A 13,364-nucleotide genomic window follows, 5' to 3' on the forward strand; every position below is an offset into this window, starting at 1 on the left:
TATATGTAATTTGTTTATTTATTTATCATATTTTTGAACAGGCCATTTGCCTCGCATGTAATAATTCTTTCTCTGGACTAGAATCCGTGCATCTGATACAGTAATCATTTCCCAAGATTATATTCAATGCATCTGATTAAATAAATTGTAATCCATGAAATCTTATGTTCTAATGAGTTTCAGTCTTTAAAGTACCAAAAGATTCTTTGCTGGAACACTATTTTTAAATTACTGGAATTAAAGAAGCTAAATATGAAGATTAAAATATGCAACTGAAAAACTTTCCATAAAACAGTCATAAAATATTTGTTATTTATTTTGTTATATTTTAAGTCACATCTCAATCATAAAATTCGAAGTGCAGCCCTTCAAAATGATGACTTCAAATTGGTAAAAGTGACAGTCTTTTCACTATTTCAGCAGCAATCTTCAAATAGGCTTGAGCCTGCAAAATATTTACAAATTCATCGTATTAATATCTTAGATTAGAATGGAATATAAAATATTTCTTATGAAACAATACAAATTGCCCACTACCACCTGACTGCTGTTATAGGGTGATTAACTATACTAATTATACCTAAAAAGTGGCCAATAGCAAAACATTGACAAATAATGTAGTAATTATGATGTAAAATTTTAGTCTGTATTTATAAAGAGAGTATGGCTTAATAAGAAGTTGACAGAACATACAAAGATCCAGATCTATAGAGCCTGCGTCTTCAGCACACTCTTGTACTGCAGTGAGTCTTGGACTCTTCACATATGGCAAGAGAGAAAGCTGAACACTTTTCATATGCGCTGTCTTCGACGTATTCTCGGCATCACCTGGCATGACAAAGTCCCAAATAGCGCAGTCATGGAATATGCTGGAATCTCTAGCATTTATACACTATTGAAACAGCGATGTCTACGCTGGCTTGGGCATGTCATGAGAATGGCTGATGGTCAAATTCCGAAAAATCTTCTGTATGGAGAACTAGTGCAGAGAAAGCGCCACAGAGGGAGACCTGAGCTGTGATATAAGGATATCTGCAAGAGGGATCTAAAGGCCTTGGGAATGGACATTAACAGCTGGGAATTCTTGACCTCTGATCGTTCAGCCTGAAGGCTAAAGACGCAGCATGGCCTTCTCCAATTTGAAGAGACACTTGTGCGGCAGGCTGAGGCAAAGAGGCAGTCCCAGAACCAGCGAAATCTGGGGGCTGGACAGGGGACAGATTATATCTGCCCTCAGTGTGGAAGGGACTGCCATTCTCGAATTGGCCTTTTTAGCCACACAAGATGCTGCCTTAGGACCTCTTTCCAGAGCACGATACCATAGTCTCTAGAGACTGAAGGATGCCAATGGAATGATGTAAAATTTTAGACTGTATTTATGGAATAGGGAGATTTTTTTATTAGATAGTCAGAACTCTTCCTCATTTCTCAGAAATCCTTTACAATTCTTTAAAAATGACTGAAATCTTGCAATATTGTCCTTAATGAGAAATGTCAGCAATATCACCCACAAATTCTTACATAAGAACACCAGAGCATGCAAGAAAGCTCAAATCTTATAAAAGCTGAAAAGCTAATAAAAAGTTGGACATTTTTAGCATGAATGTATTTATTTAGAGAATTTATATGGTCGCCCATTCACATTCAGTTGACTTCAGGCACTTACAAAAATTAAATTAATTAAATTTATATTTAATTTATGGATCAATGACATCAGCAAGTATTGCAGGCCCAACTGGCAAAAGAAAACTCAGGACCGTATTGGTTGAAAACATACGGAAGAGGCCTTCTTCTTACGGTGGATAGACAATGGCTAAAATTATTATGATGATGATATTTAATTTGAGGAGTTTACAGGCAACAACAGAGATATTGCAGATGCCCAGGTACAGTGTGCTGAGTTCTTTCTCTACCACACTTAGATAGTATTATTGGCAAAAAAGGACCCCTAAACAGAAAAAATGGATGTGCTATGATGAGTGGGAAAGGACCTAAATGGTTGACATGGGGTAAAGTACTATGGTGTGAAAGAAAATTATGTCTAAGTAAGGCAGAAATGAGTAAGGAGTGAAGGTAGATGAAAGAGGTAAAGCTCTGAAGAAGGTAAGAGTTCAGCAAAAGGAAACTGAGTAAAAATCTCCCACTGAACCCATAAAAAAGAATATATTTATTGCTATTGAAACTAGCACAAGAGTCAAACAAATTGCTATTTGAGGCCAAGATGCTGTATGTCAGGAATGTCAAAAAGACATCTGGAGTGTCAGACTTCTTGAATTCATGATCTAAAAATGTTTGGCTGTTGCTCATCAGCATAAACTGGTTATATGAGTTCCTGAGCAGGGGGAAAACCTAGGCCAGAGTCTTATTCATATTATATAAAAGCTTCGCAATTTTGCACATAAAGAGTTTGGAGGAATTTGATAAACAAAATGAGTCTTTAATGCATCCTTTTGGATGCTAAGACACCACTCTGCCCCTAAAAAATTATGTGATATTTAAAGAGTGCATGTGATAAAATAAAAGAATAAGTCATAATATAAGCATACTGAGGTGTTTTGGCTAAGTGGAAAGATTGAATGAGGACTGCATTGGTGAATTTGCAAAGAAAGAGTGAATGAGTTCAGAGGAAGGGGAAGATTGAGAAAGTTGTGTTTGGGTGGAGTTGGTGACATTGTCAAAAACAGAGGTAAAAAGTTTAAAGAACAAAAGATGATGCATGAAGGTAAATAGATGTGGTGCAAGCAAGCACCATTTGTAAGGGCAGAATATTGGAAAGTAGTATATTAAATAATGTGGGCATTGTATTTATCTGTCTGTCTGTCTGTCTGTCTAGGGTTAATGTTGCTTGTTTACAATCAAGATATAAAAATAAAATATTTCATCATCAAACCATAGTTACAATCATTCCAGGTGTTAGGCCTCACTATAGGCCTTCTGGAGCAATGCTGTTTTGAATCATTTTTAGAAAGGCCTAGATCATAGAAGTCAATTTCACTTCAAACAGGAAGCAAAGTGGTGTTGCAATGGTTAGAATGCAGTATTGCAGGCTAATTCTACTGATTGCCAGCAGTTTGATCCTGACCGGCTCAAGGTTGACTCAGCCTTCCATCCTTCCGAGGCTGGTGAAATGAGGACCCAGATTGTTGAGGGCAATATGCGGACTCTGTAAACAGCTTAGAGAACTGCAAAACACTGTGAGGTGGTATATAACCACTAGTGCACAGGTGTCAAACTTGCCACATCACGTGATGTGTTGCGACATATTGTGACTTTTTTTGCATTGGCAGCAATGGGGTGGGGCGCGGCTTCGGTATGATGAAACTGGTCCACGGGATGGCAGTTTGACACCCCTGTGCTAGTGTTAAAGTGTAGGCATGCCCTAGAAAATCAGCCCAGTGATATGTATTTTGCATAAATGTGGGATTAGTAATACTTTCTCTCAAGATAAATAATTTGCATAGATTGACCCTGTCTAGAGAAGACTATCCTAGTTTTAGCCATCTTTCTTTCTCTTATCTCAGGCCTTTAATTTCTTTGGCTTAATATTTCTTATACATTTTATGCACTCTGTGACACACTGCTTACCCTGAAAAGGAATAGCATCATGAATATTATGTATGTATGTAGTATGCATGCATTTTAACTATGGACCGTTTAATAAAACTGTATTCTACTGTCATGCATGCCATCATTACGAAAAAATAAGAGGAAGCACAACATGAAAAATTGAAAGGAGAAATGTACAGCTCACATTTATCCTTCACATTTATGTCTTCATATGCATATAGCTTATGTTCACTAGAAATATTTCTCCCTTCTCTTTTGCTTTGGAATTTCTAAGGGAATTACTACAGGTCACATTTCTGCAAAGCAAGGATCCATTTCTCCTAGCAAATAAAAAAGTTGACAGTTTAACATTAATCATTTGCTGATTAATCTGCTGACCAATCATTTGAAGGCCAAACTCTTAAATATAGGACAAACAGAAGGAGAAATATTCTCATAAATCAATAGATGGACCAAAAGATCTACTGACTACAGAGGTTTGGTCTTTTGTAGTTTTACAGATCTTTAGGGTCAAAATCCTAGCACAACTTCTAATTCTTAGCTGCTTTGTATGCTACAATTTCTATTCTGGAGTAATTGCAAAAAAACTAATGCAACGTTGATTTGAAAATCAAATATATATATATCATGGCAGCATGGCAAAAATTAAGATATAAATTCTTAATCTGATGAATTAAGATGAATTTTACACTGAATTCTCAGAATTAAAAAAGTGTAGTGATAGAATATCTTCATATATTAGAACCAGGATAGAAATGACATGTAACCATAGGTAGTCCTCAAATTATGGCCAGAATTTCCATCCTAAGACATTGCTGTCATAGGTCAAGTCAATACCAATTTTATGATGATTTTTACAGCAGTTGTTAAATGAATCACTGTGATCATTAAGCTAATCACATAGTTGTTAAATGAATTTAGCTATCCCATTTTTTGCCAGAAGTTGTAAAAAACGATCATGATCATATGACTGCGGACATTGAAACTGGTCATAAATGCACCTGAATTGCTATCACATGACCAACAGGGTGCTGTGGCAGTCATAAGTGTAATTACAGTTTTTTCCAAGGCTGCCATAACTCTGGGCCATTGTTAAATGAACAGCCATAAATTGAGGAGTACCTACATTTCTGTAAACATGCAGACAAACCTGAACACTCTAGATCAAGGGTGTCAAACTGGCGGCTGGTGGGCCAGATGTGTCACGCACAGACTATGCCCACCCTGGCTCCACAAAGGCAAAAAATGTCGCGATACATCACAATACATCACACGACATGATCAACCTTGACACCCGTGCTCTAGATTTACACAAAGAGAGACTGCAAAAATCTGGGATCAGGAAACACAACTCAGTAGGGAATCCTACTGAATTCAACTATCAGGAGACTTTGGTAGCACCTTTTCACATTAACAGATTTTATTAAAAGGCACAAACTTTCCTAAACTTTTATACGCTGAAGCTCAGTTCATCAAAAGCACCGAGTACATTCAGTGACCCTCACTCCTAGGGAAATATTTATACACTGTTGCCATGCTACAGATGGATTTGTTTAGGTCAGTTTACATCCTTTATCATGGATGCAAACTGGGCAAAAGAACCTGGAGGTAATGGATTTGGGTTTTTTTGTTACATTTGTAAAAACAAGACAGAACAGTGGAAAGCTTTATACTGAAATGCAAGCACAAGTGAGATTCATGCAACCTTATTCTACGGTAAGTCTTACTGAGTTCAGAGACTCTTATTTTCAGGTGAGTATACTTATGATTTGCAGAGCTGTTTAGTGAATGGGCCAGCCTCTTTCATGGATGATTGATGAGTATCTGTAATGGCTCTATGTAAATTCTCCTTGGAATGAGTTTTTACTGTCAATATTCACCATCTACTATATATCAAGAGAACTACAAGAGGAAGACTTGAGCAAGGGCAGCAAATTTCCTCCTTTTTTCACTCTGGTTGAGGCTCTTTCATTATTTGCACTTTTATTTATTCCCTTTCACTAGAATCTTCTTCTATAACTCTTTTCAGTGAATGATGGGTCCATGTTTTCAGGCAATTATTTGGGGAGGGAGGAGTCTGTTTTCCTGTCAGGTAAATACAGTATTGCTAAGTAAGGTCAGACACTTCTACCCATAAAATTGTTCAAAAATAAGCTGGAAAAAATAGTCAATGTTTTATTACTCAAAACATCACTTTCTATTGCTTTCCTTTCTATGCAAAAATCTTAACTATTGCCTAGTATTGCCTGCTGAAATTATGGCTAAAGAGTCATTATGAAAGAAGTGGAGACTAATAAGTTAGTTCTATTGAAATCCTTTTAGCACAAAAATAACAGCTTCTAATCAAACAATGTCTACATTTAAAAAATTGATTATATTAAACTCACCACATTGCTCTGGGGCTGTGAAATGACAATAGGTTTGCCAGAATCAGATGTTTCTCTTATGTGGACATGTAGTGGAATGTCACCTATATTAAATATCAGAAAATTGGCACAAAGGTTAAATGTTATACAAATGTTTTTAATTGAAATAGTTCAAGTAATACACCTGGTGTCATATTTCAGAAGTATTAAAATTGAGAATTAGTCAAGCCTTGTCAAAGTTTTGGATTATTGAGATAATTTTAAAAAGATTGTTTCTAAAGATGACTGCAAAGTGATGTTCAGTTTCTCTTATCTGCTAAAATTGTCTAATACTGAGATGGTGGGAGAGGATGAAGACAGATATGACCTATTTAGGATGATAATAAAGAAAACATGCCAGATCTGCATGCACCACTGAGACAAATTTCTTTTCAACTCAATAATCTCTATTTTGCTTTTCAGAAGAAATCCGTACTGCAATAATAATAATAATTAATAATAATAATAGTAATAGAGTTGGAAGGGACCTTGGAGGTCTTCTAATCCAACCCCCTGCTCAGGCAGGAAATCTTATATCATTTCAGACAAATGGCTGTCAAATCTCTTCTTAAAAACTTCTAGTGTTGGAACATTCACAACTTCTGGAGGCAGGTTGTTCCAATGATTAATTGTTCTAACTCCAGAAATTTCTCCTTAGTTCTAGGTTGCTTCTCTCTTTGGTTAGTTTCCATCCATTGCTTCTTGTCCTGCCTTCAGGTGCTTTGGAGAATAGCTCGACTCCCTCTTTTTGTGGCAACCCCTGAGATATTGGAACACTGCTATCATGTCACCCTAGTCCTTTTCTTCATTAAACTAGACAGATTCCAGCAACTGTTCTTTATATGTTTTAGCCTCCAGTCCTCTAATCATCTTTGTTGCTCTTCTCTGTACTCTTTCTAGAGTCTCAACATATTTTTTACATCGTGGTGACCAAACTGGATGCAATATTCCAAGAGAGATAAAATCAAGATCACGTGAAGTGTTAATACCACTTTATAACACCCTTGTTATAAAGTGATATTAACACTTCACATGATCTTGATTTTATCTCTCTGTTAATGCAGCCTAGCACTGTGTTGGCTTTTTTGGCAGCTGCAGCACACTGCTGGCGCATATTTAAGTGATTGTCCACTAGGACTCCTAGATCCCTCTTACAGTTACACAGTTACTGTACATGTATTTGGCGGTTTGCTATGTAAAAATCAAGTCCAACTCCCTACTGAGCAGATGTTATTTTTTGTAATGCACACAAAAATAAATCCACAGTAAAATGTTCCAGTATACAACTTCTTCACACAACACATTATTTCTTCAGCACTGCAACTCGTTCCCTACTGATTTCCAGTAGTATAACATTCTAATCCATATTCAAACAGATGCTTAAATATTTAATCACCAAAATGAAAGTGTTATTGTTATCAGACAACTACTGATTTAAGTGCTAGTTAGATATTTAATTAATTTTTCCTCCCAACTGTTAACTGTATATTGAATTTTTCTACTCAGTAGGCATAGAAATATTGCCACAGAAATAAAGAAAAACTGCATAATACTCAGAATTGTTTTGTTTTAAAAATTCTTTGTAGAAGATTAACTTTTTAGATTTAAATAATATCATCATGCAAAAACAGATTGTAAAATCAAAGCTACACCTAAACTGAGAAGCACAAAAAAGAGGTATCATTCCCAACTCAGCTGAAGAAAATTTTTTAAAGATAAAAGTTTCTATAAATAATTTGTTCTAATGAGTGGGCAAGGAAATTAGGTCTAGGATGCTGCATTTGTAATGGCATGGCCAGCAATCTTCTGGTGCTGCTATTACAAATAAGCAACATAGTAGAGGAGGTTAAGTCAATTTTAGGTTAAAATAAAACACCTGTCAGTTTCTCAACGAATGATTTACTAAAATGATGACAAGAACTGGTAACAAGGTCAAACAGTTTTGAAAATACTCCTTCTACTACAGCTAGACAGATTAAAATGGTTGGATGTTGGAAGTGCTTATAATTTTTTGTCTCTTGTCTTATAGCAGATATGTCAAACTTGCAATGTCACATGACATCAAGCGACGTATTGGAGCTTTTTCTCCATTGCTGGCAATGGAGTGGGTACAGTTTCCTGGTGACACGTCCGGCTCACAGGCCGGCAGTATGACACTCCTGTCTTATAGCATTCTATATAACAGGCTTCCCAACCTGCGGGCTGCAGACTGGTACTGGTCTGCAACCTACCATGAACTAGGTTGCGCAAATGAGCAAAGCCCTATCAGCACACATGCGGATTCGGGCAGCGTTTAACACCACTCCTCCCCCCCCCATGGAAAAACTGCCCTCCACGGAACCAGACCCTGGCAACCAAAAGGTTGGGGGACAGCTGCTATATATGCTATAAATCTTACAGCAGAATCTCGATTGTACACTTAGCACAGGTCACTCCTTGTCATTATTTGCTTTCAGATATAAATGGATACTTGTTTGTGAAGTAAATAAGGAACTTCCTCTAATATGGGAAATGGTTTATGCTGGCAGTAAAACACAAAATAGCTTTCAAACAAGGAATCTTTAGTACTCTTCCAGAAGACAGCTTAACTCACCAAACAGATAGATTTGGTATCCACCAGATCTGTCAGCCCTCAATATTTCTCTGAAAGTATTTTATGCCTTTATTTTACCAGCTTCTAAGTTCCAATCTGAATGAAACAATGTAATGATGGGTAGTTCTCATTTAATGACCACTTATTCTTTCACTATTTATAGTCATAATGGATATGAATATTCCATATATTAGAGTAGCAGCAATAAACACAATGCAGCAGCACAATCCAGGTTTCTACAATTCATATTTAGTTTCATTAAAATCAATACATACTAATGAAAAATTATATTGCATCCTGTTTTGTCTAATACAGGTTTTATTTTAAACCACATATTCTTACCTAAAACATCTATACCAATAGTCTTGGCTAATTTCTTCACACCATCAGCTCCAAAAATATGTGTTTCATGTTTGCATTTTGGACATTGAAAAACGCTCATGTTCTGTATAAGGCCCAATACCTGGCAAATTGTTTAAACAAAAACAAAGCAGAAACAGATTTAATATTATAGAAACAGTAAGTTAAAAGATCAACTTATCCAATTTTTTCAAAATAAACCCAGAAATATATCCTAGTTAAAAAAAAGAGTACCATATATGCCGGCGTACAAGGCGACCCAGCGTATAAGACGACCCCCGTCTTTATCGCCGGGCCGCATTCCTAGAACGTCGTCTTATATGCCGGAAACTACCAGTATTTCCGGCATATAAGACGACTTGGCGTATAAGACGACCGTCTTTGGCGCTGATTTCAGCGCTCGCGGAAGTCGCCTTATACGCCGGCATTTACTTGCCAGCATTCCCTGATCAACAATCCTAGGGAAATGCCAGTTTCCTTTGTAGGGTTCTGGTAATCCTTTGTTTATAAATTATAATCCATTTGAGCAAGAAGGTAAAAAATCAGTAACTGTCAGTCTAGAACACAAAAAATGACAGCAAGTGAGCTATTATCGAAATGTCTTTTATGGGCAGACCTTAATAGTTAATCAGATGAACATTTATTTAGAAATAACCTTGGTTTGTTCAATGGCATTTATTCCCAAATTTGTATCTTTAAAACAGTTGTATATAGGAGTTGCCAAAATTATTGATCTGATTGCTCATTAAATTAGCCTGGATTCTGCAGCAGCCACTATTATCTTAAAGTAATAAAAAAAAGAAAGAAAACATGAGCAACATTATTTCTGCTCTTCAAAATGTATATTCACTAATACTCCGAAGGGGAGGGTAGCTCAGCCTTTTCTATTCTCTCTACAAATCAAAGGCACATTTGAAGAGCAATTAACTTAATTATTTAAGCCATAAAAATGACTATGTTATTGACAGTACTTATATTAGATGTAGCATTTCAAATGGTAAATGGATTAACATAGAGAATCTGTTATATGCAATCTAGCTAACTTATTTGATAATGGTGACTAAAATGTCTACCCTTTGCCAAATTTTGGGGAGGAACAGTCAAAACAGCACTCAACCTTTATATTAAACTTATTCACCTAAAATATTAAATTCTCCTGGTTTACTACTTTTCTGGTTCTAGATCAGGTCTAGGCAACCTTGGCTCTTTTATGACTCGTGGACTTCAACTCCCAGAATTCCTGAGCCAGTCATAAAAAAGCCAAGGTTGCCTACCCTTGGTCTAGATTATAGTAAAGCACCTGCCACACACAAAAGTATATTTGCACTATTAGACTCAAGTACAATGGCCTCTTCCTCAAGTACAATGGACTAATACACTCCAAGAAATCTGACATGTATCTATGTATGTATGATGAAGAACAATTATTATGTACATTATTTGGGGAAAGCAGAAGTTAGACACTGGGTGTTCATCCCAGCTACACAAAATAAAAAAACAGGAAAAGATTTTGAAGTCCAGTCCAAGCAAACCCATGGGTAGTTCTTCCCCAATATTGGCTGTTATAGACAATTGTTCTGCAGTACATTCACTCTGAGTATGTGCTAGTATACTGCATATATGGGTAGTCCTCGGATTATGATAGCAATTGAAACTGGATTTGTAGTTGCTAGGCATGCAGTCATAAAGCATGACATCATGTGTCTGTATCACTTAGCAAAAATTCCAGCAGTCTCAGTTGCTGTTGTAATTTAGGACATATGGTTTGCTAAGTAGGAAGCATAAGGAATCCCAGGTAAGGAGCATGGGGGTGCCATGGGGTGGGAGTAAACAATACATGACCATAGAGAGGCTGGGGGAAGCATGCTGCCATGCTGTGTGATTGAGCAAAGAAAAGCCAAGGTAAGCAGGACACCATGCCAGGTAAAGGAAGGGAAGCTGGGGACTTACCAGAACAATTTGTGACCTTCCCTGCCAGTGTCCCCATTGACCTGGCTTGGGGAAAACCGGTAGGGAAGGTCACAAATAGGGATGATGAGGCATTACAACTGTCAGTGTAAGCTAAATGCCCAAATTGGAATCAGAAAACATTGTGTTTAGGTCATAAAGCATGACCTAAACTTCTAGTATACTGATCAAACTGCCCAGAACTATTAGCAGGAAATGCTATTATAGTTGTACATTCAATGTCAAGCTTTATAGAGGCTATTCCTTCTTTGTCATCAATTTGTCCATCTATAATAAAGAATACTGACTTAAGTGTTTCAGGGTTCGTGGCTAGAGTTGCAAATTGAAATCTTTAACGGGTTAGGATCCCGACATCTAAACAACGTACATGCCTGAAGGTTAAGATCTATAAGGGGACCATCCTCAGCATCCCATAATTATATGAAGATACTTTGAAAAGCCTTTCCTGCACTAGCAACTCTGCTTTGGAGTACTCTTCTCTGGGTTCAAGGCTAATCATATCTTTTGTCATTTAAGCGCTTATTGGACAGCATTATTGTGATAATTAATGTAACTTTTAAATTAAGTATTATTTATTCTATTTGGCACTTCTGTTTTACCTTGGTTATTTTATGAATGGCAATCTGAATAGATAGCAGACTATACTGTATAGGTGGTTCTTGACTTATGGTTCTGGAGTTACAATTGAGCTCAACATTTCTGTTGCTAAGCAAGACTGTTGCTAAGTCTTTGCTCCATTTTTTTTTTTTTTTTTTTATTAAAAGTTTTATAAATTTTACAAAAAAAAAACAAGAACAATACAGAACAAAAAACAACATATACAAAAGAAAAAAAAAATTAAACAATACATATAAAAAAAACCCCCCACCCCACACCCCTCCCAAAAACCCTCCCTTCCCCCCCCCTGAGCTTCCCAGAGCAGAATATAGGCTTAAGAAATAATAAAAAAAAAAAAATAAAAAAAATAAAAATTAAATTAAAAACTTTATATTTATATATATAAAAAAGATATCTATAATATATATAAAAATAAAACTTATGAAAAAGCTATATAATATTTTTGTATACCCAATCTAAATTGTATAAATTTTATCCATTTGTCCCAGATAGCAAAAAACTTCTCTTGCGTTTGTTGCTTTAAGAAAGCCGAAATCTTTGCCATTTCTGCCAGATAAGCTACTTTAAAAAACCATTCCTGCAATGTAGGCAAAGATTCCTTCTTCCAATATTGTCCAATTAACAGCCTCGCGGCTGTGATCAAGTTTAACATCAATACAACCTCCTTTGTATCACAATCTGTAACAATACCTAACAAAAATAATTGCGGAGTAAATTTTACCCTCCTTCTAAAAATTCTCTGGATATTCCACCATATTTTGATCCAAAATGCTTTTATCTCTCTACATGACCACCAAATATGATAATAGGAAGCCTCCTTATAACCACATCTCCAACATTTAGGTTTGCACGTCAGGGTACATGTAAGACATTTTTTGTGGATCAAGGTGCCATCTATAAAACATTTTATAAAAATTCTCCCTTAGATTCTGTGCTTGAGTAAATTTGACATTTCTCACCCAAATAGTTTCCCAGGTGTCCAATGAAACTGGCTCACCAAAGTTCTGCGCCCATCTAATCATACAATCTTTAATTAGTTCCGTTTCTGAGTCCAATTCAACTAAAACCCCATAAATTCTCTTAATGTGGGTTTGTCTTTGATCCTTCAGTTGCTTAATAAGATTTTCATCTTCTCTAAGAAAACCCACCTTACAATCCATCTTCCATCTATCTAGTAGTTGCCTATATTGGAACCAAGAATAAGTAAAATTTTCTTGTGCTAATTCTTCCCGTGATTTTAATTGCCAGTTTTGTCCATCCCATTTAAGTAACTGTCTGTAAGACACCATATCCATTTTAACCCCTCTTTTTATTCCTTCTATCGCATGCCAAGGTATAGCCCATAATGGTACTTTAAAATCACTTTTATAATATTTTCTCCAAATCCTAAGTAAAGAAATTCTTAAAATATGAGATTTAAAAGCCCAATCTATTTTTTTATTAAATATTAAATAGGCATGCCACCCATAAAGTAAATCCCATCCCTCTAGATAAAGTATCTCAGAATTTGTCAAATTTACCCAGTCACTAATTAATGTTAAAACCACCGCATCATAATATAATTTCAAATTTGGTACCTTGAGTCCGCCCCTCTCACGGAAGTCTTGCATAATTTTGAACTTAACCCTTGGTTTTTTCCCTGCCCAAATAAATTTATTGAGACCCTTCTGCCACTCATTTAAATTAATCTCATTTTTCAAAATTGGTAACATTTGAAACAAAAAAAGAAACTTGGGTAGAATATTCATTTTTATCACTGCAATTCTTCCCATGAGGGATAATTGCAGCTTTTCCCAATTCTTCAAGTCTTTCTGTACCCCGACCCACAACCTTTCATAATTATTTTTAAATAG

The 13,364-nt window shown here is 36.1% G+C and overlaps 1 protein-coding gene across 3 annotated transcripts in view; it reads right to left on the minus strand.

Annotated features, from left to right (window-relative positions):
• Positions 1-298: 298 nt before the first annotated feature.
• Positions 299-13,364, minus strand: part of NUBPL (nucleotide binding protein like) — a 73,837-nt gene continuing 60,771 nt past the window's right edge. For all 3 annotated transcript variants that reach the window (XM_039351885.1, XM_039351887.1, XM_039351886.1), the window contains 3 exons: positions 8,908-9,028; positions 5,955-6,037; positions 299-445 (listed from right to left, as the gene is read on the minus strand). In XM_039351885.1, coding sequence (XP_039207819.1) covers positions 383-445; positions 5,955-6,037; positions 8,908-9,028 — 267 coding nt within the window. In that variant the 3' untranslated portion in view covers positions 299-382. The remainder of the gene's footprint in view (positions 446-5,954; positions 6,038-8,907; positions 9,029-13,364) is intronic.

This window comes from Crotalus tigris, unplaced genomic scaffold, assembly GCF_016545835.1.
Source record: "Crotalus tigris isolate CLP2741 ecotype Arizona unplaced genomic scaffold, ASM1654583v1 scf7180000018371.15429387391:27106975, whole genome shotgun sequence".
Taxonomy (NCBI): domain Eukaryota; kingdom Metazoa; phylum Chordata; class Lepidosauria; order Squamata; family Viperidae; genus Crotalus; species Crotalus tigris.